Here is a 27,855-nt window from a genome sequence, read left to right on the forward strand (position 1 = left end):
GAGGCTGAGGCAGGAGAATCACTTAAACCTGGGAGGCAGAGGTTGCTGTGAGCCAAGACCACGCCACTACCCTCTAGCCTGGGTGACAAACTAAGACTGTATCTCAGAAAAAAAAAAAATTAGCCGGGCATGGTGCCGGGTGCCTGTAATCCCAGCTACTTGGGAGGCTAAGGCAGGAGAATGGCTTGTGAGCTGAGATCGTGCCACTGCACTCTGTTTCAAAAAAAAAAAAAAATGAGGTCTTGTTAGCAAACCAGTGATATTAGCATAGCATCACCTGGACCCTTTTTAGAAATGCAAATTCTCAGCTTCCCTCTACCTTCTTGGAGTGGAGCCCAGCAGTCTGGGTTTGAACAAGCCCTTCAGGTGATTCTGAAGCTCAGTAAAGTGTATGGCTGGGCGTGGTGCCTCACACCTGTAAACCCAACACTTTGGGACACCAAGGTGGAAAAATTGCTTAGGTCAGCATTTCAAGACCACCTGGGCAACATAGCAAGATTCTGTCTCTACAAAATTGAAAAATTAGGCTGAAGTTGGAGGGTCACTTGAGCCCCAGAGTTTGAGGCTGCAGTGAGCTATGATCATGCCACTACACTTCAGCCTGGGTGACAGAGCAAATAATAAAAATAAAATAAAATAAAATAAAGTTTGAGTTCCACACTCCCTTCCTCACCTCTCCACTGGGGAAGGGGATAGGAAAGGAAGAAATCTCAAAGAGCAGCCAAGAAGTAATGTTGAAAAATAAGAATTCTAACTACAGGAAAATAAGGTTAGGAGAGAGTTGCCTTCCTTGTGGGAGGAAGCAAGAGACCATGCAAAAATTAAGTCTGACTAGATATATGTGAGTTTTTCACTGTCCTCTGAGGCTAGACGTTAGAATTCTCAAGAAAGAGCATAAGATAAAATCAGTTCTGTAAGCAAGACATTTTTGCTAACATCTAAAATCTATACCTTAAAAATTACCAAAGTTGTAAGCTTTTTGTATTTTCTTTTTTGTTGTTGTTGTTTTTGGTTTTTGTTGTTGTTGTTTTTTGAGAAGGAGTCTCACTCACTCTGTCACCCAGGCTGTAGTACAGTGGTGTGATCTCAGCTCACTGCAACCTCCACCTCCTGGGTTCAAGCAATTCTCCTGCCTCAGTCTCCCAAATAGCTAGAATTGTAGGCACGGGCCACCATGCCTCTGGCTAATTTTTGTATTTTTAGTAGAGGCGGGGTTTCACCATGTTGCCCAGGCTGTTCTCAAACTCCTGACCTCAGGTGATCCACCCGCCTCGACCTCCCAAAGTGCTGGGATTATAGGCATGAGCCACCGTGCCCAGCTGTTTCTTGTATTTTCTGAGTTTATTTATTTCTCTGATGCTCTTATTAGTATTTGTGTATGCCTTTTTCAGCATGCCAAGGAAAACAAAGGGAAGGTGGTTGATTATCTGTTTTGGTTATTAGCACACCAAGCAGGAGGCTACCAACTCCACCTTACACCTACGAGATGAACACGGAAATTGTGCTGAAATAAAAGTGAGACATTCCAAGGGAGAGGTGAACACACATGTCAGAGTCCTATTCATGAGTTTCTCACCCAACCTGCAGGCCGGGCTCCTGCCAGAGAAACCTTGACACTTCTGGATTCTCCTGGATGAAAGAAGAGGGTGAGCTCTAACAACTCCCTGTGCTTTATTAAGATAAATATGTTCACAAGCCAGGTGTCAACTCCTTCCTCTTATCAGAGAATGACAGTCATCATTCAGGTTGGGGTGGTCCTATAGGCAGCAATGATTGAGCATAAAAAGTGATGGAGTGCACATCCGAGATAACTAAGAATCACTATTCAGGCCATTCTCCATTGAAGCAGAAGGTGACAGGCTGTGTTCCAAAAGATTGTTTGACATGAGCCACACCCTGCCAGCCACTAGCCTACTGGACCACTAGCAACCAACCTTTTTAAAACATAACTTGGTTATAAAACAAACCAAAAAACTCTCATGGGTAAATCCCAATGGCTACTCTAATGTTCTCAAATAAATTGCTACTGGCTCTCCTGAAATCCCCCAGGAGGGAGAGAGAAGAGAGGAAGCAGCTTCGGTTCCTTTTCCCCAAGACTCAAATGGGCTTCAGTAGAACCTATGATCCCAAGATAAGAGCTATTTCTAGTTTCACTCAAGAACCACTCAATTTGAAACCACTCAATTACATTAAATGTATTGAATATGTATACAAAGTATATTAAAGTTATATTAAAACTAGGCAGAGGGCAAAGATACAATGAATTATGGCGTGAGAATTCTTCATGCCAACTTTTATGGAATTCCAAACATATTTCCTGCAGGTATAAAATTACAAAAAGCACTTAGATTGCCAAACCAGGCCACAGCAGTCAACTCAACATACAATGGTATACACCAGAATTCCAATATGCACTAGAAATACAGCCCCTTTCTCCCACTTAACAGCATCCAGAAGTTTCTCTTCATATAGTACACCTGCTGGGAAAAAGGGAACAAGTCCCACAGCAGCGTTGGGAAGGCTCAGGGTCCTAGATCACAGAAGTTTCCAAATCGTGGAGGTTGGTATAAGAAGCGAAGCATGGCAGACGAGAAGCATAATTAAAGAAGACTAAGCCATAGTCATTCCTTTGAAAGGAAACTCTTGCTTCTCAGTAGGATTTCTCCAAGACAATAGTTTCCAAACTTAACAGATCAACAGGATCATCTGGATGCTTTTAAAAAATGCAGATTCTAGATTCTAGAGCGTGACCACAGTCCTACTAAATTAAGACTCCCCCAACCCCCGCCAGAGGAAGGTCCATGAATCTGCAATTTGAAGGATATGCCTCAGATGATTATGATGTTCATACATGTGTAAACATCCACACCAGGGTTTTTGATATCAGAATCGTGGACTAACATTACACACTACACATCACAGTTCTCAAGCATCCTTTAAGCCTTGGCTTACACATCGATTCCTCTTAATGATTTTCCTATTTAAGCACCCCTCCCCAAATGCAATATACAGTTTCCTTGATTTATAGCACCTGCCCTGATTTGTAATTCCTTATTGTTTACTTGTTTATTGTTTGTCTTCACATGAGAGTCTAAGTTCTACCAAGGCAGTCCTCCTTCGTGCTAGGACCCGGCACCTAACACAGAGCATGTGTATATCATCTTTGGTGAATGAAAGTACACTGAAGCCATTGATCTTGTTACATCTCATCTCCACGTGTATAACATAGGTGGAGTAGAAGTTATTATGCCTAAATTGATGAGGTGAACCAGAACAGTTGAGTGGCTCAAGACTGCAGAGGAGCATGTGCAGGAGCAAGTCTAACATCCAGGCTCAGGCTTCCAGATCTACCTCCACTCCCTTCCCACTATCTCACCCACCTCCCTTTAGAGGATATCAAACCTTGGCTCCAGTTTATCAATATCGAACTCGCTGAAGAGCTGGTGACTGTGTCTCAAGGTCTTACATTTATTTGCCTGGCATACAATTGTGCAACTCAGAAGCATAAGACCCCAGGAGCTTCCGGACAAACTTTGAACACATTCTATGCATTTAACAAAGAAACGATAAACATGATGTAGAGTGGGAAAACAGAAGTTCATTAGAAAATTTTGGCTAATACTGCCTAAGCAATTTATAGATTCAATGCTACTCCTACCAAACTACCAATGACATTCTTCACAGAACCAGAAAAAACTACTTTAAAATTCATATAGAACCAAAAAAGAGCTTGATTAACCCAGGCAATCCTAAGCAAAAAGAACAAAACTGGAGGCATCATATTACCTGATCTCAAACGGTACTAAAGGGCAATGGAAACTCAAAAGACAGAGAGAACCATTTACTGGCCACATCTGTGATCAATAAGAAATAAACATCTAGAATTAGAATATACACGTGTAAGGGTTTTTTTACATTTCATTTTATTTTTAATTGACAAATAATAATTGTATACATGTATGGGGTACAATGCGATGTTTTGATGCATGTACACATTGTGGAATGATTAAGTCAGGATAATTAGCATACCTATTGTCTCAAATACTTATCATTTCTTTGTGGTACAACATTTAAAATCCTTTCTTTTTGTTATTTTGAGATATACAATACATTATTGTTAACTACAGTCACCAAGCTGTGTAATCAGACACCAAAACGTATTCCTCTTGTTTAACTGAAGTTTTGTACCCGTTAACCAGCGCCTCCCCTTTCCCCGTCCACTCCTGGCCCTCTCCCACACAGCCTCTGACACTACCACTGTACTCTCTACTGCTATGAGTTTGATTTTTTAGATTCCATATATAAGTGAGCTCGTGTAGTATTTGTTTCTTCTTACCTGGCTTATTTCACTTAATATAATGTCCTCTAGATTCATCCGTGTTTTCACAAATGACAGAATTTCCTGGTTTTTAAGGCTGCATAGCATTTCATTGTGTATTTATACACTGTCCCACATTTTAAAATCCATTCATCTGTTGATGAACACTTAGGTTGTTTCCATGTCTTGGCTATTGTGAATAGATGTGTGAGGTTGGCTTTTTTTTTTTACTTTTATTTTAGATTCAGGAGTACATGTGCAGGTTTGTTACACATGTAAACTTGTATCATGGAGATTTGCTGTACAGATTATTTCATCACCCAGGTATTAGCCTAGTATCCGTTGGCTGTTTTTCCTAATCCTCTCTCTCCTCCCACCCTCCACTCTCCAAAAGGCCCCAGTGTGTGTTGTTCCTCTCTATATCCATGTGTTCTCATTGTTTAGCTCCCACTTATAAGTGAGAACATGCGCTATTTAGTTTTCTATTCCTGTGTTAGTTTGCTAAGGATAATGGCCTCCAGCTCCATCCATGTTCCTGCAAAGGATATGATTTTTTCTTTTTTATGGCTGCATAGTATTCCATGGTATATATGCACCACATTTTCTTTATCCAGTCTATCACTGATGGACATTTAAGTTGATTCCACATCTTTGCTATTGTGAATAGTGCTACAATGAACGTACAAGTGCATTTGTCTTTATAATAGAACAATTCATATTCTTTTGAGTTTATACCCAGTAATGAGATTGCTGGGTCAAATGGTATTTCTGTCTTCAAGTCTTTGAAGAATCACCATGATGTGTGAGATTTTAACGGATAAATATGCTCCTGAAAGCTACATACCAAGTCTAAATTTTGACAATCATAACTAAAGGACCCAGGCGTGGTGGCTCATGCCTGTAATCCCAGCACTTTGGGAGGCTGAGATGGGTGAATCACCTGAGGTCAGGAGTTTGAGACCAGCCTGACCAACATGATGAAAGCCTGTCCCTACTAAAAATACAAAATTAGTCAGGCATGGTGGTGGGCGCCTGTAATCCCAGTTACTCGGGAGGCTGAGGCAAGAGAATCACTTGAACCTAGGAGGAAGAGGTTGCAGTGAGCCGAGATAGCACCATTGAACTCCAGCCTGGACAAGAGCACAACACTCTCTCTAAATAAATAAATAAATAAATAAAGGAATTCATGATAAAGCAAAAGACTTTGTTACAATGTAAAAAGTTTACCTTTCCTCCTGGAAAAAAAAATTATGTATTTTAAGTTTTCATTTTTATATATCAGTTTTTCTTAAAGCAAGGCAAGCTTAAAGGTTCAAAATTGAACCAGCATAATCTGAAATCAACTGATTAATAAAAATGCACAATAATCAACATGAATTTTTAGCCAAATAATTCAGATAGAGTGACAATTTATCTTTTAAGTATCTGAAAAGATATCAACACCAAAGAGGAAAACGAATACTTCTTTTTTAACTTAAATACAATTGCCAACGAAATGTGCGAATGTTTTGTATGGCACCTAAATTTTAAAAAGAAAAAAGGACAAGCAAGTCATTCAAATACAGTCAAATTTTCCAAAAGAAAATTTGAAAAGATTTAGAATCCTTTGAGTCATTTAAAAGCAGCTTGGTCAGAACATTTAAGCACCCCGACTCCCCAAGGCTACTTACAAGATGATGATTGTAATTACCATACCATCACTATTATGCCAACTTTATTATTATTATTATTATGCTATCTTTCATGCATGGAGATACAGCTACCGACCTAAGGAGTGTGGTGTGTGTGTGTGTGTGTGGGTGTGTTTTGTGAGAAGGGGAAAAGGAAGGAGTACTTTTTTTGCTTTGGTTGTGTTTTGTTCTTTGCTAGGATGGGTGAGCATTGCTCTATTACCTGCCTCCTGGAGATCGGTAGCATCATTTGCAAGCTGACAAGACAAGACGAGAGCAGGGGAATATGGAGCACAACAATGGGGACTGACTCACACATAACTCGCGGTCACGATCACAAGTCTCACTAACATTGGACTATGCCTAACCCAGTGAGTTCTCCAGCTACAGAGGCAAGACAACCCCCACTGAGAATTATAGCTGTGTACAGTAAAGCACCAGTGCATGGCTTAAACATCTGATTTCCATGCCAGGACAAAAAGGTTCCAGTGCCCCAGGCCCAGATGGGAGTTCTGAGAGCTTGAGGAGGCACTGCATTTAGTGGAACTGGCCATGCTGGAGGGTAGAGCCAATGCAGATCAAAGCACAGCTTCCTGAAAAAGCCGCAGTTAAGATCCAAGGAAATAGTGCACTAGCATCTGCAGGGACTAGGCTGGGAGAAGGAAGCGAGGTTCCAAGCAGTGGACATAAGCAGCAGGGCAAAGCAAGATGGTGGAGGAGTGAGGGTAAGAAACAGAGCCTCCAGAGGTCTTCTGAGTCACTGTAAAGCTGTTACCATAGCCTGAGGCCTAAAAGTGGACAGAAAGGAAGCTGGAGGAGTGCTGTTCCAGTTCCCGCAGTAAAGACAGAAGAAAGCCAAATTCTAACAAACACTGACCGCTCAGCAAGTGTGTGATATCATGGCGTGAATGACATTGACCAATTTCAGGAATCCAAACTTTATTTCAGACATCACTTTCAACTTTTCAGGCAAAATATTTTATAAAAGTAATTAAGTAGAAAAATCAGTTAATGAGGTCTTAATTTCCTTTCTTTGCCCATACAGACTCTGAATGGAGCACCAATAGACAATAAACTCACTACAGTTAGATAGAGAAGAAAGAACAAGAGACTTTAATAATAATTTACAAACTATAATTTGACCTTGGGTAAATAAGAATTAAAAGAAATCTAAAATTTCCTGCTCCAGCTGCAGCAAGGTTGATATTTCTGGAAGACACTATGAAACAACCTGTGAAAATGCTTTGTGGCCATTTCTTCTGCTGGTTTTTTTTCAGTCTACATCCCCAAACACAATACACACAGACATTCGCAAGCACACCCATGAACACAGACTCTGTGCCTCTATGAGAGAAGTTAAGGGCATTGGCTCTCTGCTCCTTTATTCAATCCATCCCACCTTCCCACTTCTAATAAACTGCATGAGCCAGCGTCTCAGCAGGCAGACTATCCATGAAAGCTCCAGACCCACTCCAGGAACCACAAAGGCTCTGGAGTTATTCCCATACGCAACCAGATCTTGCCGGTTGGAGACACAACCGGAGATTTTAAAGTTCAGAACTGGATAGAGAAAACATAAAGATAGCCCGTGAGCTTCTGTGTTTAGGGCTACCTCCCTACGCTCCTCAGCAATTAAACTTGATTACAACCAACAGTGCCTGTCGTAATTACCAGAAACCTATAGCAAGAGCATCTCGTGAGGAAGCTATTTATAACCTGAAAGCTTTGTCTTCTTTCTCCCGTGTCACTCTTTGCTTTGTAGGGGAGCTCTCAATAGAATCTCCAGACACAAGGAAGCAGAGATTCCATGCATCCCTATGGGGGATGGGGTGGATGCATAATGGAGAGGCTCGGCCCAGCCAAGAAGACTCTGGTGTAAGGAAGCCCACATTTCTTGTGCCTCTTGGCTCAGGGTCAACTAAACACACAGCACCCAAGCAAGAGTAGTCAACATGGGCGTGCTGAGCAAGCCTATCCTGTGAGGCAGGCAACACGTTCAGAAAAGCCACAAGAAGAGCTGTACCCTGCCAGCTAAAATGAAAGCTAACACCACTCTCTTCCTGAACAGAATTAAATTTTAAAAGTAATGACAGACCACATTTTTGAGTGTTTAACCATGTGCCGGGCCAGGCCGTGTTTTAAGTGCATCCTGAGCACTGGCCCACATGATCCCTGCATTAACAGAGGCAGGATTGGGCACAGAGAGGTCACAGAAGCTGCCCCAGGTTGCACCACTGGCCAGGACAAAGTGGGAATTCAAACCCAGGCAGCTGGACCCCAGGGGCCACTCTCTTAACAAGATTCAACCACTCCGAGTACGCTAGCATCTGGATCTAGGCCACAGTCGGTTCAGAAGAAACCAGAGTATAGTTTTGAGAAGACCCTTTGCAGCCCTCTCATTTAATTGCATCAGTTAACAAATGCGAAAACTAAAACCCAGAGATGTCGAGTGACTTGCTGGAGGTCACGAAGCTCACAGATCATCTTAAGTCATCCAGAATAAATGGTGCTAAAGAAATCCTCAAACTAGATTTTAAAGACCCTGGGGATCAGGAGGTACTTCTTTTTTTTTTTTTTTTTTTTTTTTTTTGAGGCAGAGTCATGCACTGTTGCCCAGGCTGGAGTGCAGTGGTGTGATCTCGGCTCACTCCAAGCTCCACCTCCTGGGTTCACGCCATTCTCCTGCCTCAGCCTCCCGAGTAACTGGGACTACAGGCACGAGCCACCATGCCCCGGTAATTTTTTGTACTTTTAGTAGAGACGGGGTTTCACCGTGTTAGCCAGGATGGTCTCGATCTCCTGACCTCGTGATCCACTCGCCTCAGCCTCCCAAAGTGCTGGGATTACAGGCGTGAGCAACCATGCCCGGCCAGGAGCTACTTCTTAACATTAGTTTCAGAAATACAGTATATACAATCTAGCAACTCCCCTCTCCCACTGTTCCTAACCCTAAGCAAGCTTTCAAAAAAATCACAGCTTAGATTAGAAGCCATCTGAGGAGACATGGGTCAAACATTGTACAGAAAAGAAACTGAGGTCCTGAGAGGTTACGTGATCTAGTCAAAGTCATGTCAGTAATTGTGGACTAGTTTGTGTCAAATTGCACATTAGTCATCTATGTATAATTTACCATTTCTACAAAACTGGATGACCTGCAAGGTTTATGTCCTAAATTAATAATTTCCAAAGTATAGTATGAGTCTCATGTAAGTACGTAAATAAGTGCCCCACCAGAATCCATGTGAGGGCCTTGCAGACCTCTCCCTGACAGCAATGGCTCTAGAACCTAAAAGGAAAGAAAGTGTGTACAGAGGAGAACTTTGCACAACCAAAAAACTGAAGCCAGCAATTTGGAGTAACACTACCCATCGCTCTTCGTGGCTTGCATTCACTACCACTGCCCTCCACCAATCCTAAGTGAAGAAATTCAAGCCGATTTCTTTTGAGAGTTATGACAATAACAAAATAACTGGAGACATCTTAGCAGCAAAACCAAATTTTGGAACCATTTTCTAAGATTTATGTGTATCTTTAAGTAAGTCTTTCTCACAGGTAATTTTTCCGATTTCTCTACGCAGATTTTTCATCTTGTTAAAAGTTGCTGCTGTCCTCCACCTAAGGCAAAGCCATTAAAATGCAGTTCAAATCAGGACACATTCCCTTTCCAGCCGAAATCAAACAACAGAGACATAAGCAAATTTCTAGACAAAATACGGGCAAGTATCTTCCCCCGAAAAATGTAAAGACATTCTGCAAATGAGGATTGTTGATCCGTCATTATACATTGACCAGAAATTGATTTACAGCCAGGAAGTCTAAGATCGGGGATTTACTCTATGCAGTCTTATTCACTTAAATTTCTCATTTCTCTTTACAAAAAGAAAATTATCTTAAAACGTCTATGACCTTTGTAAGAATTTAATGTGAAAAAATTAGGAAAACACCTGACAAAACCAAGACTCATTAAAGTATTATTACTAAGAATTCCCACATGCTAGAATGCCAGGAACTGTACAATTCCATTTCAGACACTTGCAAATTATATAATTTCATTCTGCTGAGAATATTAATTACATAAATATGCTCTTTACTTTTAAGCAGGGGTAACCTGCCTCTGTCTTTCTAAGTTATATTAGGGAACGAGGATTAGCGTTTTTGCAGGGTGACAGTTTAACGAGCAGTCATAACTCCCTAGAGGGGAAGTATACTCTGAATTTACCATCAGGTAATACACAGCTGCTTGGAAAAAGGAGCAAAAGGACTGCCTGACTCCCCAGGGACAGCTGTCCTACGACAACATCTTTCAAGCCGCTGGGAGGTGGAGAATGTGCTCAAGGGATGGGCTTCTGATGGCTCAAGGACTCCTCTGGAGACCTGGGTCCCAAGTTGCAGAAAAAGACCACATCAAGTCAGACTGAAGAAAGCACAGAACCAAAGTAGTAGAACACTTAAGAGGTGACAGGAATCTAAGAAACCACTAGCCTTACCCCATTGTTAAAATCAAAAAATCTCAGCCAAAGTCCCACCAGAAGTTTAGGGACTTTTCCCTCCCCTCTTCATAACACCAGTGGTTAGATCCTCGGCTTTGGAGGAAGACCTGACTTGTGGTTTTGTCACTTTTTAGATGACCTTCAGCATATTATTTAACTTCAATTTCCTCATCTATAAAATGTGGGAAATAAGATAACTACTACATAGTTGTTCTGAGGATAAAACAAAATAATAAAGTATTTAGACCAGAAACTGTAACAAACTACAAGGAAAAAAAAACATAAAGGAAAAACTACATGACATTGATCTTAGCGATAATGTTTTGAATATGACCCCAAAAGTGCAGGCAACAAAAGTAAAAGTAGACAAATGGAATTACATCAGAATAAAAAGCTCTGCACAACAAAGGAAACAAGTGTGTACAGACAGCCCACAGATCAGGAGAAAACATCTGCAAGCTATACATTCAAAATATACAAGTTCAAATACCTCAATAGTGAGAAAACAAAAAAAATCAATTAAAAAATAGGCAAGGGACTTGAATAGACATTTCTCAAAAGAACACATACAAATCACCACCAGACATGAAAAGAATGCTTAATATTGCAAAGAATTATGGAAATACAAATTAAAATCACAATGAGATATCACCTCACACCTGTCAGAATGGCTATTATCATCAAGTTTGATGAGGATGTGGAGAAAGGGGAAAACTTGTACACTGTTAATGGAATGTAAATTAGTACAGCCACTATGGAAAGCTGTATGGAGATTTCTCAAAAAACTAAAAATAGAATTACTATATGATCCAGCAATCCCACTGCAGGGTATTTGCCAAAATACCCAAAGTGATTTACCGAAGATTTGAAATCACTTTGTCAAGGAGATATTTGCATTCCCGTGTTCACTCTAGCACTATTCACAGTAACCAAGTTATGGAATTAGCCCAAGTGTCCATCAATAAATGAATGGATACAGAAAACTATTCCACTTTAAAAAAAAGAAGGAAATTCTGTCATTTTTGACAACATGGATGCTGTTAGAGAACATTATGCTAAGTGAAATAAGCCAGGCACAGAAAGACAAATATCACATGTTCCCACTTATGAAATTATGTTCACTTGTGAAATCTAAAACAATCAAACTCATAGAAGCAGAGAGTAGAGTGATGGTTACAGAGGCTGTAGGATAGGGAAGTGGGGAAATGATGATTAAAAGGGTCCAAAATTTCAGGAAGGAGAAATGTTTTTAATTTTTATTCCACAGTATGGTGAATATAGTTAATAGAGTGTGGTACATTTCATAATTGTTAAAAGTAAATTTCAAATGTTCTCATCATGAAAAGGCTAAGTATTTGAAAAGATAGATATGTTCGTTAGCCTGAGTTAATTATTCTGCATTGTATTCATAAATCATAACATCACTTTGTACCCATAAATGCATGCTGTTATAAATTATCAAATTACAATTTTAAAAATTAAATATTTAGTACAATGCCTGGCATATTTTAAACACTCAAAAATATTTGCTGTAAAAATAGTCCTTGTTAGACCTCCACCTATAAAACCATATCACAGTTGTTGGGTTTTTTGTTTGTTTGTTTTAGTTAAGCTCTCATTTATTTTTAAGAAAAATTCTAGGTCTTATAACTCCTCATTAAATCTATCCTACAGCTCCTCTTGACGTCCAATTACTTCATTGATGAGCTCTGCTTTAGAATGCTGATTAACTGCTTTCTAGTTTTCCATAATTCATTGTCTTAATGTTTTCTTTTCCTAAAGTCACCACAACTAAAAGAGAGGTAAGATATCAACACACTCACGCGCGCGCGCACACACACACACAATTACATCATTCCTTCTGCAAGGATTACAATATTCCCAACTCCAATAATATAGTCCAGAAAATCCCCATGGTTAAATTTGTTTAAGCTGATGGGAACTAAAGTAACTAAAGAAACCACAAAAGCCCTAATATTTTTGCACCCACTAAAAATAATCCACTGGAGCACACCATAGTATCTTCTCTAAACTACTAACAGCACAGTATAGTGTAAATACCACAGAATCTAACGAGCAACACTGTAGCAATGAGTAACACACAGTTAATTTCTACTTCCTATCCCTTGCTTGCTAGAAGACTTTCTTACTTACAAAGATCTTTTTCCTAAGTCTCCTCCATCCACATATTCAATACTTTTCTGATTCTATGATCTAGAGATTTTGACTTCTAGTTCCAAGATATAAGGAACTCAAGATACTGAGTAACTTGAAAGTTTAAGCTGAAAAAAAAAGTTTAGAGCATCACTATTGGCAATGCTTTATTGGATAATTATTGGATACTGGAGGCTCTTCTGGACATCGTAGGATGTTTAGCAACATCTCTGGCCTAAACATGCTGAAATACCATAGACCCTTTCCAAGTTGTGACAATCAAAAATTACTCTAGACATTGCCAAATGTTCCCAGAGAGCCAAAATCTTTCCTGATTGAAAACCACTATTTTAGAATGACTTGAAAGTTACAAAGCTTTCCACAGGAACTGAAATGAAGAACCTGCAACACCTGAGTATTGTAAAATTGCAAATGCTGGTTGAGGAGGGGGATTGGGCAGCTGTGGGACCCCCATCCCCATCTCTTTTTCTCCAGCAAAAGGAAACTGAAAACACAGGAAACAGGGTGCAAGCACTGGCTACTGCAGGAGCACCCAACACAGCAGAACACATTGACATGAACCCATAGTCTCTACCTCCAAGTATTCCAATCTCTTTCCCTAGAAACACACAGTAGAACAACTCAAATCCACAAGTATGTTTCTTCACCTTCATTTCTCTGCCTGAAGACTTTAATCTTAACATGCCTACTCTAAAATCCACTTTACCTTTTTCTTTTCCCAAATCCCTATTTCTTCTTTTTAAAATTATGCCCAAAAGAAATGATTTGAAATTCCCACACACCTAAGAAAACAATTCTCATCACTGAAGGACAGACTCACATTATTTAACATGTGCTAGAATGCTTCATAGGCTGGGAGAAATGACTTTACCATTCAAGGACTTGAACTTTTTAGAATTTCCATTTGTATCATAATTATGTTTTTAATTCAGATGGATTTATAGTCCATATATCCATTTCAGACTCAAGGCAATTTGACTGTATAACCTGGACAGATCTCTTAATTTTTAAAATCATCTTAATCATGTATAAGTGTATACAGTGGTGTTAAGTATATTCACATCATCGTGCAACAGATCTCTCAGATCTTTTTCATCTCGCAAAAGTATTAATAAAGCTCTAAATCCATTAAAGAACAATTCCCTCCCAATTTTCCCCTCCCCTTGACCCCTGGCAACAACTATTCTACTTTTTGTTTCTATGAATTTGACTATCTCATGTAAGTGGAACGATACAGTATTTGTCTTTTTGCCACTAGCTTATTTTCACTTCACATAATATCCTCAAGGCTAATTCATGTTGTGTGTCAGACTTTCCTTCCTTTTTGAGGCTGATAATATTATATAGATATATAGATATCACATATTGATTATCTATCCTTCTGCTGATGAACCCTTGGCTTGCTTCCACCTCTTGGCTATTGCGAATATGCTGCTATGAACACTAGTGTGTAAATATTTCTTCAAGACTCTGTTTTCAATTCTTTTGGATCTATACCAAAACTGGGATTGTTAGATCATATGATAACTCTATTTTTAATTTTTTGAGGAGCTACCATACTGTTTTCTCTTGCTCAAATCCTTTCATCCTTTGGAATCTGGGTTTTCTTGCCTGCCAAATTATCATTTTCACAAATGAGGTTAAATGAGATGATCTCTAGGAAACATCTTGGCTTGAATAGTACCCCTGGAGAGAACCTCAGCCACCAGGCCAGCATGCCCCCTTCTCTGTATGATCAAGTCTTTGCAATGGAAAAACTTCTGATCCTTATTCTCCAAAACCATTTTCAATATAGATCTTACATTTGTCGGTCACCAAACTCCCAGTTCACTGCTAACATTTCTAGATTGTCTTTAAAGAAAAAAGCAGAGCCAAATGTGTAGATTCGTTTGCTTTTCCCCCACCAAGGGGCCTTAGCAGATGAGCTCACCTAGACTAACATGGCTTGCAGACTCACATCTGACATCAAGAGTTCCACCAAAAAGGAGCAACTCGACTGCACAGAGCCTTCTGAGTCAGGAGAAGACAGGCACTTCTTTTGGTGAATATCAAAATGGATACTATTCATCTCAGGTCATTTCTCTCACTGAAGTTATCAGTGATCATATCACCCAACTGTGAAATTCTAAGAAATAGCCATAGTTTATGAAATACCCAAAACTGACATCTACTTTCACAAATGCAGTAAGATATTTTTCCTAATGAAATAGAACTGCAATTAGCCCCTGATTTTACCGACAGTGGCTCCAACCCCAAATCCAGAGAGAGAGACTTCTTGCCACTGAAAAGGGCCAAATATCTCTGGTCTTTCGATCCTTGCTGCTCAAAATGTGGCCCCTGGATTAGCAGCAATGGACTCCCCGGGGAGCATATTAGAAACACAAACTTTCAGATCCAAGCCAGATTTATAGAAATAGAATCTGCATCTTGACAAGATCCCCTGAGAGTCTCACACACATTCAGGTTTCAGAAGGACTGTTTCAGACCACATAGATAACAGAATTCATAGCCATGTGAGAGGAGAGATCAATAAAACCCTGCTTGAAAACTCTACCATAAATGCTACTAAAAAGGCTGCTCTCTGTTATTTGTGGGTGGGCTGAATCAATCAATGTGCACCCACTGTCTTTTCCACAGCGAGGCAGTAAAACCCTTTGTTTTGCAGTTAGACCCTGAAATGGGTTTGTTTCTCAGCATGGTAGATGAATTTGTCTTAGAGGCCAAAAATGACCACCACACAGCTGATCAAAATTCAATCATTGCTGTTGTACAGAAGACATATCTGTGGCACAAATTAACTGTCTCAAACACACACAAAACTCCTGAGCATCCTAACAAGAAGCTGATGCTGTGTGGTCCTCCACTCATGGCATCACGTTGTTCAAGGTGATCCTCTGTGTGTCCTGGAATCATCCCCTCAAATTCCTCAACCATCATTCAGACTCATATTAGTTTTCAGTGGAGATTATTTTTTATTTATTCATGATTTGCACAGACGCTACTTACAGAAAGGATTTGTTGTGGTTTACAAAGGTAAACACATTGTAAACAAGACAAGCAAAATTAAAGCAGCATTTTAAAATGGGTTACGAGTCCTAGGAGACAATGTGTATTCCCACTCTCGATGTCTCCTTTCTCACCTTCTCTCTGCCTCCACTGCTCCTCCTCAGGAAGGGAGAAAGGGGTTAATGTGCCTGATGAATTTGAAATAAACCAGGCATGCTCAGCGCAGCTCCTCTTTTTTGCCTCTTGGGAGTAAGTATGCACGCAGGGAGTGAAACTTTAATCCTGCTCCTTCCTGGCATAAGTCCCACCTAGACACCACCGCCACCCCCTACTCCACATGGGAGACCCCAGGCAGCCACACTGCTTGGGTCCAGCATTGCCCATGGCTAGATGGGCGAGCCTATTTATTTCTGCTCTCATTAGAAGTCCACTTGCACGAAGATATGAGCTATATTCTGCAACGTCACTTCTATCAGTTTTAAAAGTGGTATTTTGGCCTCCTTGTGCTCCCTTTGTCATATTTCTCAATTAAGTCAGAAATCAAGGTGGGGAAAGAGGTGCTATTTACTGAGCATCTTTAAAATCCCAACCAGAAGAATCAGAAAAACTAACGCTACACGGTGCTTAGGATGCTTGCTAATACTGGTCAGGGAAAAACAGTTCTGGGCCAGGAGCAGTGGCTCATGCCTGTAACCCTAGCACTCTGGGAGGCCGAGGCGGGCAGATCACCTGAGGTCAGGAGTTGGAGACCAGCCTGGCCAACATGGCAAAACCCAGTCTCTACTAAAAATACAAAAATTAGCCAGGCATGGTGGCAGGCACTTGTAGTCCCAAATACTCAGGGAGACTGAGGCAGGAGAATCGCTTGAATCCGGGAGGTGGAGGTTGCGGTCAGCCAAGATTGTGCTACTGAACTCCAGCCTGGGTGACAGAGCAAGACTCCATCTCAAAAACAAAACAAAACCAAAAAAAAACAGTTCTGAATTTTCTGCCTACTAGGGCAACCGTGTGAGCATGACTGGTGTGGTCGATATGACGGGAGCCATTCAGCACTCACTCCACCCTCCTCTCACCTGTCTTCCACTCCCATATAGCCTGGAAAATCTAAAATCTACCTTCTCAAAATCATGTTAACTGGAATAGGCCAGGGGACTCCGTTTGGCCGATAGGACATCCTCTAGAGGAAGCAGGTACTGCCTCCTCCACTTTTCCCTTCTGTGGGAACAGGTGTGTGATACCTGAGACACAGCAGTCGTCACTAAGAACAGCCCAGGAGGAAGAGAGAAGGGACCTGGCAGCACTCAAGGCTGTACCAGCCCCTGACTGCCCACCCCAGCTGGCTTCTAACTCAAGACAAAGAAGCCCCTAACTTGTCAAATCACTGGTACACATAGTTATATGGTTCCAGAGAACACTGAACTGAAAGATACATATATGTATCTTTCATTGTATATATCACTACAAATAAATGTATATAGATATTGATCTGTAGATTGCTCTATATAACATTGCAGAAATACTGACCAAGATTGTTCCACAGGCTGGTCACAGTGGCTCACACTTGTAATGCCAGCACTTTAGGAGCTCAGGGAAGAGGATTGCTGTGGTCAGGAGTTCTAGACCAGTCTGAGCAACATAACGAGACCTTGTCTCTACAAAAAAAAGTATTTAAAAAAATTAATAAAGTTAAAAAAAGATTTTTCCATGCAATATTTCTCATATTCAGAGAAAAAATCAAAAAGAGCAAAATATATATATACATATATTAAAATCATATATGTGTATATAGACTTATATACACATATATAATGTTTATATTACCATAAAATCTTGAAGAAATACAATTCAACTAATTTGAAGCTCACTCTACTTTTAGAAGACTAAAGAAATGTTTAAAAAAAAATTAGCTGGGCATGGTGGCACACCCCTGTAATCCCAGCTACTCGGGAAGCTGAGGCAGGAGACTCGCTTGAACCTGGGAGGCAGAGGTTGCAGTGAGCTGAGATCAGCCCACTGTACTCCAGCCGGGGTGACAAAATGAGACTCCGTCTCAAAAAACAAAATAAAATTTGAAAACTGAAGAAAAACAGGAAGAGAATGAAGAAGAGGAAGAGGAAGAAAGAGGAGGAGGAGGAGGAGCAGGAGGAGGAGAAAGAGAAGGAGAAGGAGAAGGAGAAGGAGAAGGGCCAGAATAGGCCAGGGGCAGTGACTCATGCCTGTAATCCCAGCACTTTGGGAGGCTGAGGAGGGCAGATCACTTGAGGCCAGGAGTTCAAGATCAGCCTGGGCAACATAGCAAAACCCCATATTTACAAAAATACAAAAATTAGCCACGCATGGTGGTGCACACATGTAGTCCCACCTACTAAGGGAGGCTGAGGTGGGAGGAATATCCAGGTGAGAGGCTGAGCCCAGGGAACTTGAGGCTATAGTGAGCCATAATTACACCACTGCACTCCAGCCTGGGCAATAGAGTGAGACCCTGAAAAAAAAAAAGAAAGAAAGAAAAGAAAAGAAAAGAAAAGAAAAGAAAAGAAAAGAAAAGAAAAGAAAAGAAAAGAAAAGAAAAACAATATGGCCAGGCGCAGTGGCTCATGCCCATAATCCCAGCATTTTGGGACTCCAAGGTGGGTGGGTCAACTGTGGCCAGGAGCTGGAGACCAGCCTGGGCAACATGGCAAAACCCGTCTCCACTAAAAATATAAAACTTAGCAAGGCGTGGTGGCGGGCGCCTGTAATCCCAGCTACTCTGGAGTCTGAGGCAGGAGAATCACTTGAACCAGGGAAGCAGAGTTTGCAGTAAGGCACGATAGTGCCATTGCACTCCAGCCTGGGAGAACAGAGCAAGACTCTATCTTAAAATAAAATAAAGTAAAATCAAATCAAATCAAATAAAATAGAAAATAAAAACTAAAAGCTATAATAATTACTTCCAAGTATGTCCTGGGACCTGTCCTTGTTCACCATACATCCTGCCACAGTCCACGTGGACAAATGTAGACCCACAGTGGTGAAATGGCACACCACAAGCCCCTGAAACTTCAAAGGAGCTTTTACTGTGTTATACTAGGTGCAAATATGCATTACTTAAATGTTCATATATTAAAGAAAGATGATCATCAAATGTTGGCATGCAGAAAGTTCTCATGATAAAACCTTGAGTCCTGAGAAAATTGAATTAATCAGGTTATAACGTTACTAAAACACTGATCAAAATGTTCCTGTTCAATGTTTCCCAGGAGTGCTCTCCTATACAATGTTTTAGTTTCCCTTGCAATGTCTCTTTTCTTTTTTCCAATTATAGAAAAGATATGTTTAAAGGTTTTCATACTTGGAAAGAGCAAACTCTCTCACTCCACTCTCTGCCCACACCTAGGATAAGTTTGAATTCTACTTTGTCAGAGCACCGTCCCTTACAGTTTGGAGAACACTTGCACACACAGAATCCCACTTGGTCTTCAAAATGTTACAGCGAGAGAAACAAATGTGCTAATCCCCACGTGGAAACAGAGGCTGGGAGAAGCCAAGGAATTTGTCTGAAGTCCCATGACCAGTTGTTGGTAGAGAGGGACTAAAATACAATTTTTTTGCCTCTTTATCTGGTGCTCTTTCTAAGGCACGGGGCCAGTTCTAGCCCCTGTCTTCTCTGTCATGTGAAGTCAGGGCTGGCAGTTAATGGGACACAGTAGGGAGGTGGAAGAGCCAGCACCCACCCTGCTTAACTGATGACTGAACCATGCCAATCATTATTGATCCTGAATATCACCCAATCAGAGTTGTGGCTTTGTCTTCTAGAAATGCATCCTTTTCTTCCTTTTCCTACCTGGTTCGCCATTCTTACTCTTTTCCCTGTCAAATCACAAATTTCTTGCCCCCAAAGAATCACATTTTCTCTCTCTCCTTATATGTAAGATATAATTACAAATTATGGTCTAGTTGCTAACCTTGCTTCTTATTAATACCTACAAAGCTTTCTCTATGCTCCTAGTCAATACTAAGCCTCTCTCCTTGCAGAAGCTAAGGCATTTAGTGGTTATAAATACTGCTGTATCTCATCTGTGACCACATCTCTTCTACAGTTAAAACTGCCAGAATGTTAACATAGAATTTCAAAAGATTAAGATATACAATTACATTCCATTTCAATGGTTTGTACGTTGCTGCAGATATTTGTTTCTGCTCGTAATTACTAACCCACTACCTGATTTTTTTTTTCTTTCCTCTGAGGTTATAATGAGAAGTCAGAAAGACGGACAGGAAGATTAAGAAAGGGGTGGGTGGTGAAAAATGTAATACAGAAGAACACCTTTGTGAAAAATAAGAAAGATTTTAACCTGTTATTTATTGGGAAATGTCTCACATCATAACTGGTCAACACTGCTCATGTTCTAAGGGTACAATGGTCTCTAATTTGTACAGAGGTAGTCTATCAAACCTACTTTAAAAGGTTTAGGGAATAATCTTATTTTGATCATGTTTTGATGACTTTAAGGCAATTCTGCATTCTGCATTCTGCACTGTTGGAAAACTCTGCTGAACGTGCCACATCCTTTGGTTTCAGTTGGTTCTCAGGGCTTCTTGCCAAAGAGCCATGCACTGTAGAAGGAAGCTCAAGGTCCCCAGGGTCAGCAAGGCATGGGGTTGAGGCCCTTAGTAAATCACTTAAACTCTCTGAGCCTGTTTCCTCATCTGTAGCATAGGGAAAATAATCTCTATCTCATTAAGGTCATTGAGAACATTAAGTGAAATAATATATGTAAGATTTCTGATTCTCAAACTACTGTAGCTCCTACTGAGATCCATTTTATAGAAAGCAGAATTCTCCTAGGTTTCTTAAAGAATGTGTCTAATGCAGTTTGCATTCATCAATTTTTTTCAAAAAAAAAAAAAGCAATTTAATCAATATCTTTAAAAAAGAAAAGGGCCAGGCGAGGTGGCTCACGCCTGTAATCCCAGCACTTTGGGAGGCTGAAGTGGGTGGATCACAAAATCAGGAGATCGAGACCATCCTGGCTAACACGGTGAAACCCCATCTCTACTAAGAATACAAAAAAAATTAGCCGGGCGTGGTGGCGGGCGCCTGTAGTCCCAGCTACTCAGGAGGCTGAGGCAGGAGAATGGCGCGAACCCAGGAGGTGGAGCTGCAGTGAGCCGAGATCGCGCCACTGCACTCTGGCCTGGGTGACAGAGCAAGATTCCAACTCAAAAAAAAAAAAAAAAAGGAAGAGAAACCCCCTCCAAAAAAAAAAAAAAAAAAAAAGAAAGAAAGAAAGAAAAAGAAAAGAAGGAGGGAAAAAAGTGAATACTCTTTCTATTCCTTTCCTTCCCTTGCACACATCACTTTACACTCCTACCTTGCACTGGCAATATTGCTTTACACTAAAAACACCTCAAATGCGGAGACTGTGTCTCACTTCTGGTCTTCCCAAAACTAGCAGAGTGCCTAGCACGGACTATGCACTTCATATGCACTTGCTATTTTTCTTCTTGATGGGCAACCACTACCAGAAAAGTTAAATCTCAGGGCTGTTGTTAGTGGATGTTCTCCCTTTCGATAGGGTTCTGCCTGTGATTTTGACAAAGTAAGTCTGCATTGATGCTACCGAAAATGGGATGAAAGGGAGATCCAAGTTTTCAAAGTAAATAGAGGCAAAGAGCAGCAAGAATATGAAAAACAACTGGGGCATTTACACGGAGTCCAAGTATCACTCTACAGATTGATTACTATTTTCAAAGTGATAAATGAATCTGTACAGTGGAAAAACACCAATCACTCACTCAACCAAATGATTAAACTTAACATCACTAGTGAACAGCAAGGTGCATGTAATATAAAACACCCAGCATTGCCTCTGACATAGTCAGACCAAAAATATTTTGTCTGAATTTAATCAAGCCTCTAGATTGATCTTCTAGTATACAAGAAATATAGGGAATGGAGGATCAAGGTAAGTCACACCATGAGGAAATGATCATCTAGAATGTGGAACATTAGCCTTGCCCCTTCAAAAAGTCTATGCCATGGAAAAAGAAAAATGCTGAGGCACAGTTCTGGATTCTAGAAGGCTAAAGTGGCTAACAGCCAAATGCAATGCATGAATGAATCTTGATTAGTTCCTCATTTTAAAAAAATTATTATTAGCCTGGGAAACATGATGAAACTGTGTCTTCACAAAAAATTAGCTGGGCATGGTGGCACTGGTCTATAGTCCCAGCTACTTGAGAGGCTGAAGTGGGAGGATTGCTTGAGTCTGGGAGGCAGAAGTTGCAGTGAGCTGAGATTGTGCCACTGCAGTCCAGCCTGGGTGAAAGAAAGACTCTGTCTCAATCAATCAATCAATCAATATAAAAGACTTTCAGAGGACAATTGAGGAAATTTGAATGGGCCTGAATATTTAATGATATTAGGGAATGATTATGAACTTTCTTAGGATGTCGATGTTCCTTCAGTTATGTAAAAGAACACCCTCATTTTTAGAAGATGCCCTAGCAGTGTCTGCAATTACTTTTAGAGGACTTAGCCTCCCATCCCCCAAAATATATTTCTATACATACATATACTCACGCACAGGTTGATAAAGCAAGCATGACAAAATAAACAATCATTGGGTCTACATGGTAGGTATACTAGGTATACTGGTGCTTATTGTACTATTGTTTCAACTTTTCTGTGTGTTTAAAATTTTGTCTTAATAAATGTTAGAAAACACGAAGGCAAGGTAATAAGCAAGCTATTCTTCTCTACCCAGAAAGGAAATTCCTTTCTCTTGCAGGTAGCAATAAAAATAAGTTATAAAACTCTTTTTCGGACCCATTTCTGACCCAGTTAGTGGGGATTACTGAGGACTCAAACACCCCTCTATAACAGCTTTTGGGGACAGTAACTATACCGAGGACAAAGCATAGCCCTCTTATATTGGATATCATTTACACTGCCCTTTGAAATCTTACTATTCCCAAATCAAGGGTCCTATCAGCACATCGCTAATAAACTGCTAAATATAGCTAGTATTAGTTTATTTACCATTTTAATTTTTTTAGGAGATGGGGTCTCACTATGTTTCCCAGGCTGGTCTCACGCCCCTGGGTTCAAGCAGTCCTCCTGCCTCAGCCTCCTCAGTAGCTTGGACTACAGGCACACACCACAACACCCGGCTTCCATTTCAGTTTTTTTCAGTAAAGTAAAATGCTTTAGCTTGTTTAGTTTGCACTCCAATAGAGAAACAGAAAAACAAAAATCTCATCTGGTATGACAGCCACTGATCCTTCTTAGGGGTTTAAACCCATCCCTTGGAAGTTCAGTTTTGAAGAACCAGCTACTACAGGGAAGTGCTGACAACCTTGAATGTCTAGAATATAAATTTTCATACCCTCCGCAACTGCTGCCTGGCCTAACAGGAGCCCCCTGTACTTAAGCACCTTGTCCACTGATGCTGACTTATGCAAGTCAACACAACAAATCCCAGAGCCACAGCTTTTCAGAAAAATAGGAATGGATTCTTCTCCCAAGTTCATACAATTGAGGGTTTTTGACAGCAATAAAAATAGCTTTGGATAAACCTTATAACCTGTGGTGTTGCTTCTTCATAAAGATAAGCCAGTCATTTGACATTATTAAAATTTTTGTTGTTGTTTTTAGACAGTGGTGCAGGTGACACATTAAAAAAAAAAAAAAAACCGGTATGAATCCCAGTGCTTTGGGAGACCAAGGAGGGTGGATCACCTGAAGTCAAGAGTTCATGACCAGCCTGACCAACATGGTGAAACCCTATCTCTACAAAAATACAAAAATCAGCCAGGCATGATGGGTACCTCTGATCCCAGCTACTCAGGAGGCTGAGGCAGGAGAATCGCTTGAACCCAGGAGGCAGAGGTTGCAGTGAGCCGAGATCATGCCATTGCACTCCAGCCTGGGTGACAGAGAGAGACTCCATCTTTAAAAAAAAAAAAAAGAAAGAAAGAAAGAAAAGAAAAGAAAAGAAAAGAAAGAAAAAGAAATACAGGTATAAAGGCAATAAAGCATGATGTATGTAGTCTGGCCACGCCACCATCCCTGCCGCTCTGGACAGAAATCAGAAGCAGCAGCAGAAAGAAGCAGAAAATCATTCAAAACTTTACACACGAGGTACTGCTATTCCTTCCTCAACAAGTGTATTAGAACATAAACTTGACAAATTGGAGCTTAGCCATAGGTAGGTAGCAACAGAGAGAAGCATCACCCCACAGTTTAAAGTTTATGTTACTTGGGAAAAGACAAACATGAAGTATAAGTCTGAAAATTAGTTTCAAGAACTCTCAACTAACTGATTCTCTCCCAAACTGAAAACACACCACAGCAAGGCTAAAACATAAAATAAAGTGAACTTTAACCTATAATACACATGAAAATGTGAAAGAAAATGCTTCCTTTTGATTTTTATAAGGAAAGTAAGTTTCGGTGTGAGTGAAACATATCTGAGAGAACAGGAAAGTCTTACCTAGGTACAAAGAGGAGTTCTCTTTCTTGACATTGTCATCTAAGTAGGTTGGTCCCAGGGTATAAATAGGTGTGGAGCCCATTCCAATGAGAATCTGCGCGCAAATGAATAAAGCCACATAGACCCAGTGATTATTTCCTCCCGAGTCCTTCGGACAGGCCGGAGGCTCCAAAGTGGCGGTGGAGTTGCCACCCTGACACAGGCCGTCGTTGGGGGCCGAGGCGTTCAACTCTTGGATCTGGTAGGGGGGCGAGATGAAGTGAGGTAAGGCGAAGAGGGCTGCCCCGAAGGCGATGAGGAGTCCACCCACGGCCAGCCACAGGGGCCGCCGACCCCGGCCGCCGAAGTAGCTGACGAACACCACCACCACCAGGTTCCCGATGTCGAAGCAGCTGACCAGCAGCCCTGACTCGGAACTCTTCAGACTGTAGCGCCTTTCAATGGTGGTAATTACGCTGCTCAAGTACCCAGAGACCATCAACGCCTGGATGAAGGTCAGAAAGCACATGCACACCAGGAAGCAACGAGAATCCGTGAGGACCACGTAGAGGCACCTTCTCTCCTGGAGTGTGGCCAGGGCGGAGGACACCGAGAAAGTTTTGCTGAGGTCCACCCTGTGGTTACAGTCCCCGAGCCCCGCCGAAGTGGACGGGGCAGAGGGACTGGGGGCCAACTGGTTCGGGCCTTGCTTCAAGTCCTGGTGGCGAGAAGAATCCGCACAGCCAAAGGCTGGCTTGGCGTCTTCATTAGTGGGACTGAGGATCGGCCGGCAGGAGGCGCTGCTGAGGACCGGTAAACTCTTAGACCTGAAGGTCTCTGGCTCGCACTTCTCTTGGACAGCTCCTGCGGTAGCCGGCGCCTCCAGCTGCTCTCCCGGCCCGGGCTGCAGTCCAGTGCCTTCGTCCATGGCTCTTACAATTCAGATTCGATAGCTGATGGCACCCAAGCACTCCGGCACGTTTCATCCACCGGCACGAGGGGCCGAAGCCGGGCCCACTCAGTCTTGCCCACCTGGGACTGGGGCTGGGGGCGCAGGGCCGCGCAGCAGGGCATCCTCACCACCTGGAAGGCGCCCAGTGCATCCTGACCACAGATGAGACTCCAAGGCTCCGCAGCCGCGTGCCACCGGGGGCAGGGGTCCGCGCGGTTCTGCGATGAGCCCTGCTCGGCGTCCCTCTCCTGGAGGTAGCTTGAGGCAGGCGTCTCGCGCGTCCTAGGCTCATCCCCTCCGCCGCCGCCGCCACTCGGCCCGCGGCCAGGAGCGAGTGCACCCCGCGCCGGGCGTGGGGGGCACTTAGCGCTGCTGTCCGCACCGCATCCCACCTCGCCGCGCCAGGGGTACCGGGTCCTCGCTGCGTGGGCTCGCGGCACCCTCGGGAGTGAAGCTGCCAACCTGCAAGGCAGAGAGAGGGCGGTCAGCGAAGAGCAGCTGCGACTTGGGGCTAGCGTCCCAGCGCCCCGGGGACCAGCGTTGGGCGACCCTGAACGGTCCCTAGAGGAACAGAGGAGTGAGACGGGAGCGGAGCCCCGAAGGACTAGGCAGCAGCCGGTTGCAGTCTCTAGTCCGGGAACAATAAGCAGCAGGCGGTCGGCGGAGACTCTACCTCATTGTCTGCCGCGGACCTGCCCCCGCCCCGCCCCTTTTGCCTTAAACATTGCGTTTGCTTTTATATGTTAATAATTATCAACCTGGCAGCTCTGACTCAGAGGCAGTGTCTTTTATTCGAGTGAACTAATTGCAACCTTTTCGTACTCCTACTCCATTACTCAAAATAGAAAATGCCCAAAAGAACAAAGGAAACTTTTTCACAGACACGCAATGTATTCCCTGTCCCAATTTTTTATAAAAGGAAAAAAGAGGGTGGAGGTAAACTACGTGTGTAGAAATGTGTGTGCACACTGGTGTGCGCTGGCACGTGTGCGCGACTAGATTTGAATGTGCTCCACCAGAGACACGCATTCAAAGCCGAAAGCAGCAGCAAAAAGGTCAACATGCTTGCCTCTTTATTCCCAACACCAAAAATAACCCCCTGCCCGAAAGAACTCTTCAATTACAAATACCAGGGGCATTCGAGGCTGTGGACCGCACTAAGTCCCAGAACGCAGTATCAAACGAAACCGAAAATCCGTCTGCTTTGCCGAGAGCTAGGGAAGCCACAACCAAACAAAGAGATCCCCGCACGCTGTCAGAGCGCGCGCGAGGAGCCCACGGAGCCGGCTGGGCGCACGCCGGCCGGCGGGGAGGTGTGCTATTGACTGAGCGCACCCCACAAGCGTGGGCCTGGGGTGCGTGCGCGCGTGCGCGGTCACACACACACACGCACACACACAGACACACACACCCTGGCGTGTTGGAACCGCTCTCGCGATCCCGCACCCAGCTTGAATTCAGCGAGAATTGAAAACAGGTGTGCCCCCGGGGTAAGCCCCCGCCCCTAATCTTGGGGACCCCCACTCCACTCCTCCAGCCTGGGGCGAGGACGGGGGTCAGAATATGCACCAGGTGGAAGAGAGCCGAGCTTCACTACACTGGGTTTCATTTTGCGGCGCGCCTTTGTGATGCTGCTGAGAAAAGAAAACAGGAAGGGCAAGGGAGAAAGGCAGAGAGGCTGGGCGGCCAAGGGTGGCGTCTCCGGCATCTCCCTCGGCTGTGCTGGGCCAAACCCTCTCCCAGATTCCCGGCCTGCCAGCCACTCACAATCCCGGGCTTCCCCGCCGCTGCCTTGCCCAGGCGCCTTCCCGGGGAACCCCACCAGCCGCTGCGTGAGGAGCCGGGGAATCCCAGCAAACTCTCGCCGCGCGCTGGGGACGTCCGAAACCCCTGCCTGGGCGAGCGCCCTCACAGCAGTGCAGACTCGGATGGACACGCGGATCCCGGCAGGGAGCTCTTGAGCAGGCGTGGAATCCCAGGGACACCCCCTGCGCGCACATCACACACACGCACACCCTCCACACACACGCATACACACACACACACATACACACACACACAGCCCGTGGGAGGACAAGACAGCCGGCGACAGCCCGCCGCGCTGCCCGGGCGCTCAAGCCGCGGCTACTCACTAGCGAGTCTGTCAGTCTGTCTGCCTGGCTGAGTGGAGCGGCGGGAGGGGGGCACTGAGCTACGGGAATAGTTGGGAGCCGCGTGGGGAGGCAGCCTCGGTCCAGCCGAAGAGAAATCAGTGAATGAGGCTGTGACTCAGACTGAACTCTTCCCCCCACCCCTCGCCTGTCACCCAAGCCTCTCCTCGGCTCCAAACAGACACACGCGCACAGAGACGCGCCCGGAGAGGAGCAGCCGAGGGCGCAGGCGCGAGGGCAGCCACCCAGCCCAGCCCTCCCACAGCCAGCCACCCCGCTGCCCTTCACCTGCGCGGCCGCGGGGGCCGAGGAGCGCTGAAGCCCCGAGGGGGCCGGTCTCTAGAAAAGTCAGCGGCTGAGGCTGACAGCCCACTCTGAATAAATAAATCATTTCTGAGTGTTTATTCCGTGCCTTGGGCACCCACCATGTCTCATTCACCATAGTAGGTTCTGGGACCAAAGATAAACAACACAAGATATTTGGTAGAAAGAAACCTCTGACTTGTGGGGAAAATACTCATGTAAATGGCTTAAAACAACGTGGTACATTCTATGCAGCCTGCTACTGGAGAAGCCAGTATCCATTAGCCTTCATTTCCACGCAGCAGGAAGAAGAGAGGCACCGGGGCATGGTGCTG

The 27,855-nt window shown here is 43.1% G+C and overlaps 1 protein-coding gene across 2 annotated transcripts in view; it reads right to left on the reverse strand.

Moving 5' to 3' along the window:
* The window catches only part of SLCO5A1 (solute carrier organic anion transporter family member 5A1), a 155,955-nt gene extending 128,545 nt beyond the window's left edge, over positions 1 to 27,410 (reverse strand). The window contains exons 1-2 of one of the 2 annotated variants that reach the window (XM_025394118.1): positions 27,200 to 27,410; positions 24,137 to 25,529 (exon numbers count right to left, since the gene is read on the reverse strand). In XM_025394118.1, the coding sequence (XP_025249903.1) occupies positions 24,137 to 25,043 (907 nt within the window). In that variant the 5' untranslated portion in view covers positions 25,044 to 25,529; positions 27,200 to 27,410. Of the gene's footprint in view, positions 1 to 24,136; positions 25,751 to 27,199 lie in introns of those variants that run through there. The other variant, XM_025394120.1, reaches the window with a different exon arrangement.
* Positions 27,411 to 27,855: the final 445 nt, after the last annotated feature.

The sequence above is a fragment of the Theropithecus gelada genome, chromosome 8 (genome assembly GCF_003255815.1).
Source record: "Theropithecus gelada isolate Dixy chromosome 8, Tgel_1.0, whole genome shotgun sequence".
Lineage (NCBI taxonomy): Eukaryota > Metazoa > Chordata > Mammalia > Primates > Cercopithecidae > Theropithecus > Theropithecus gelada.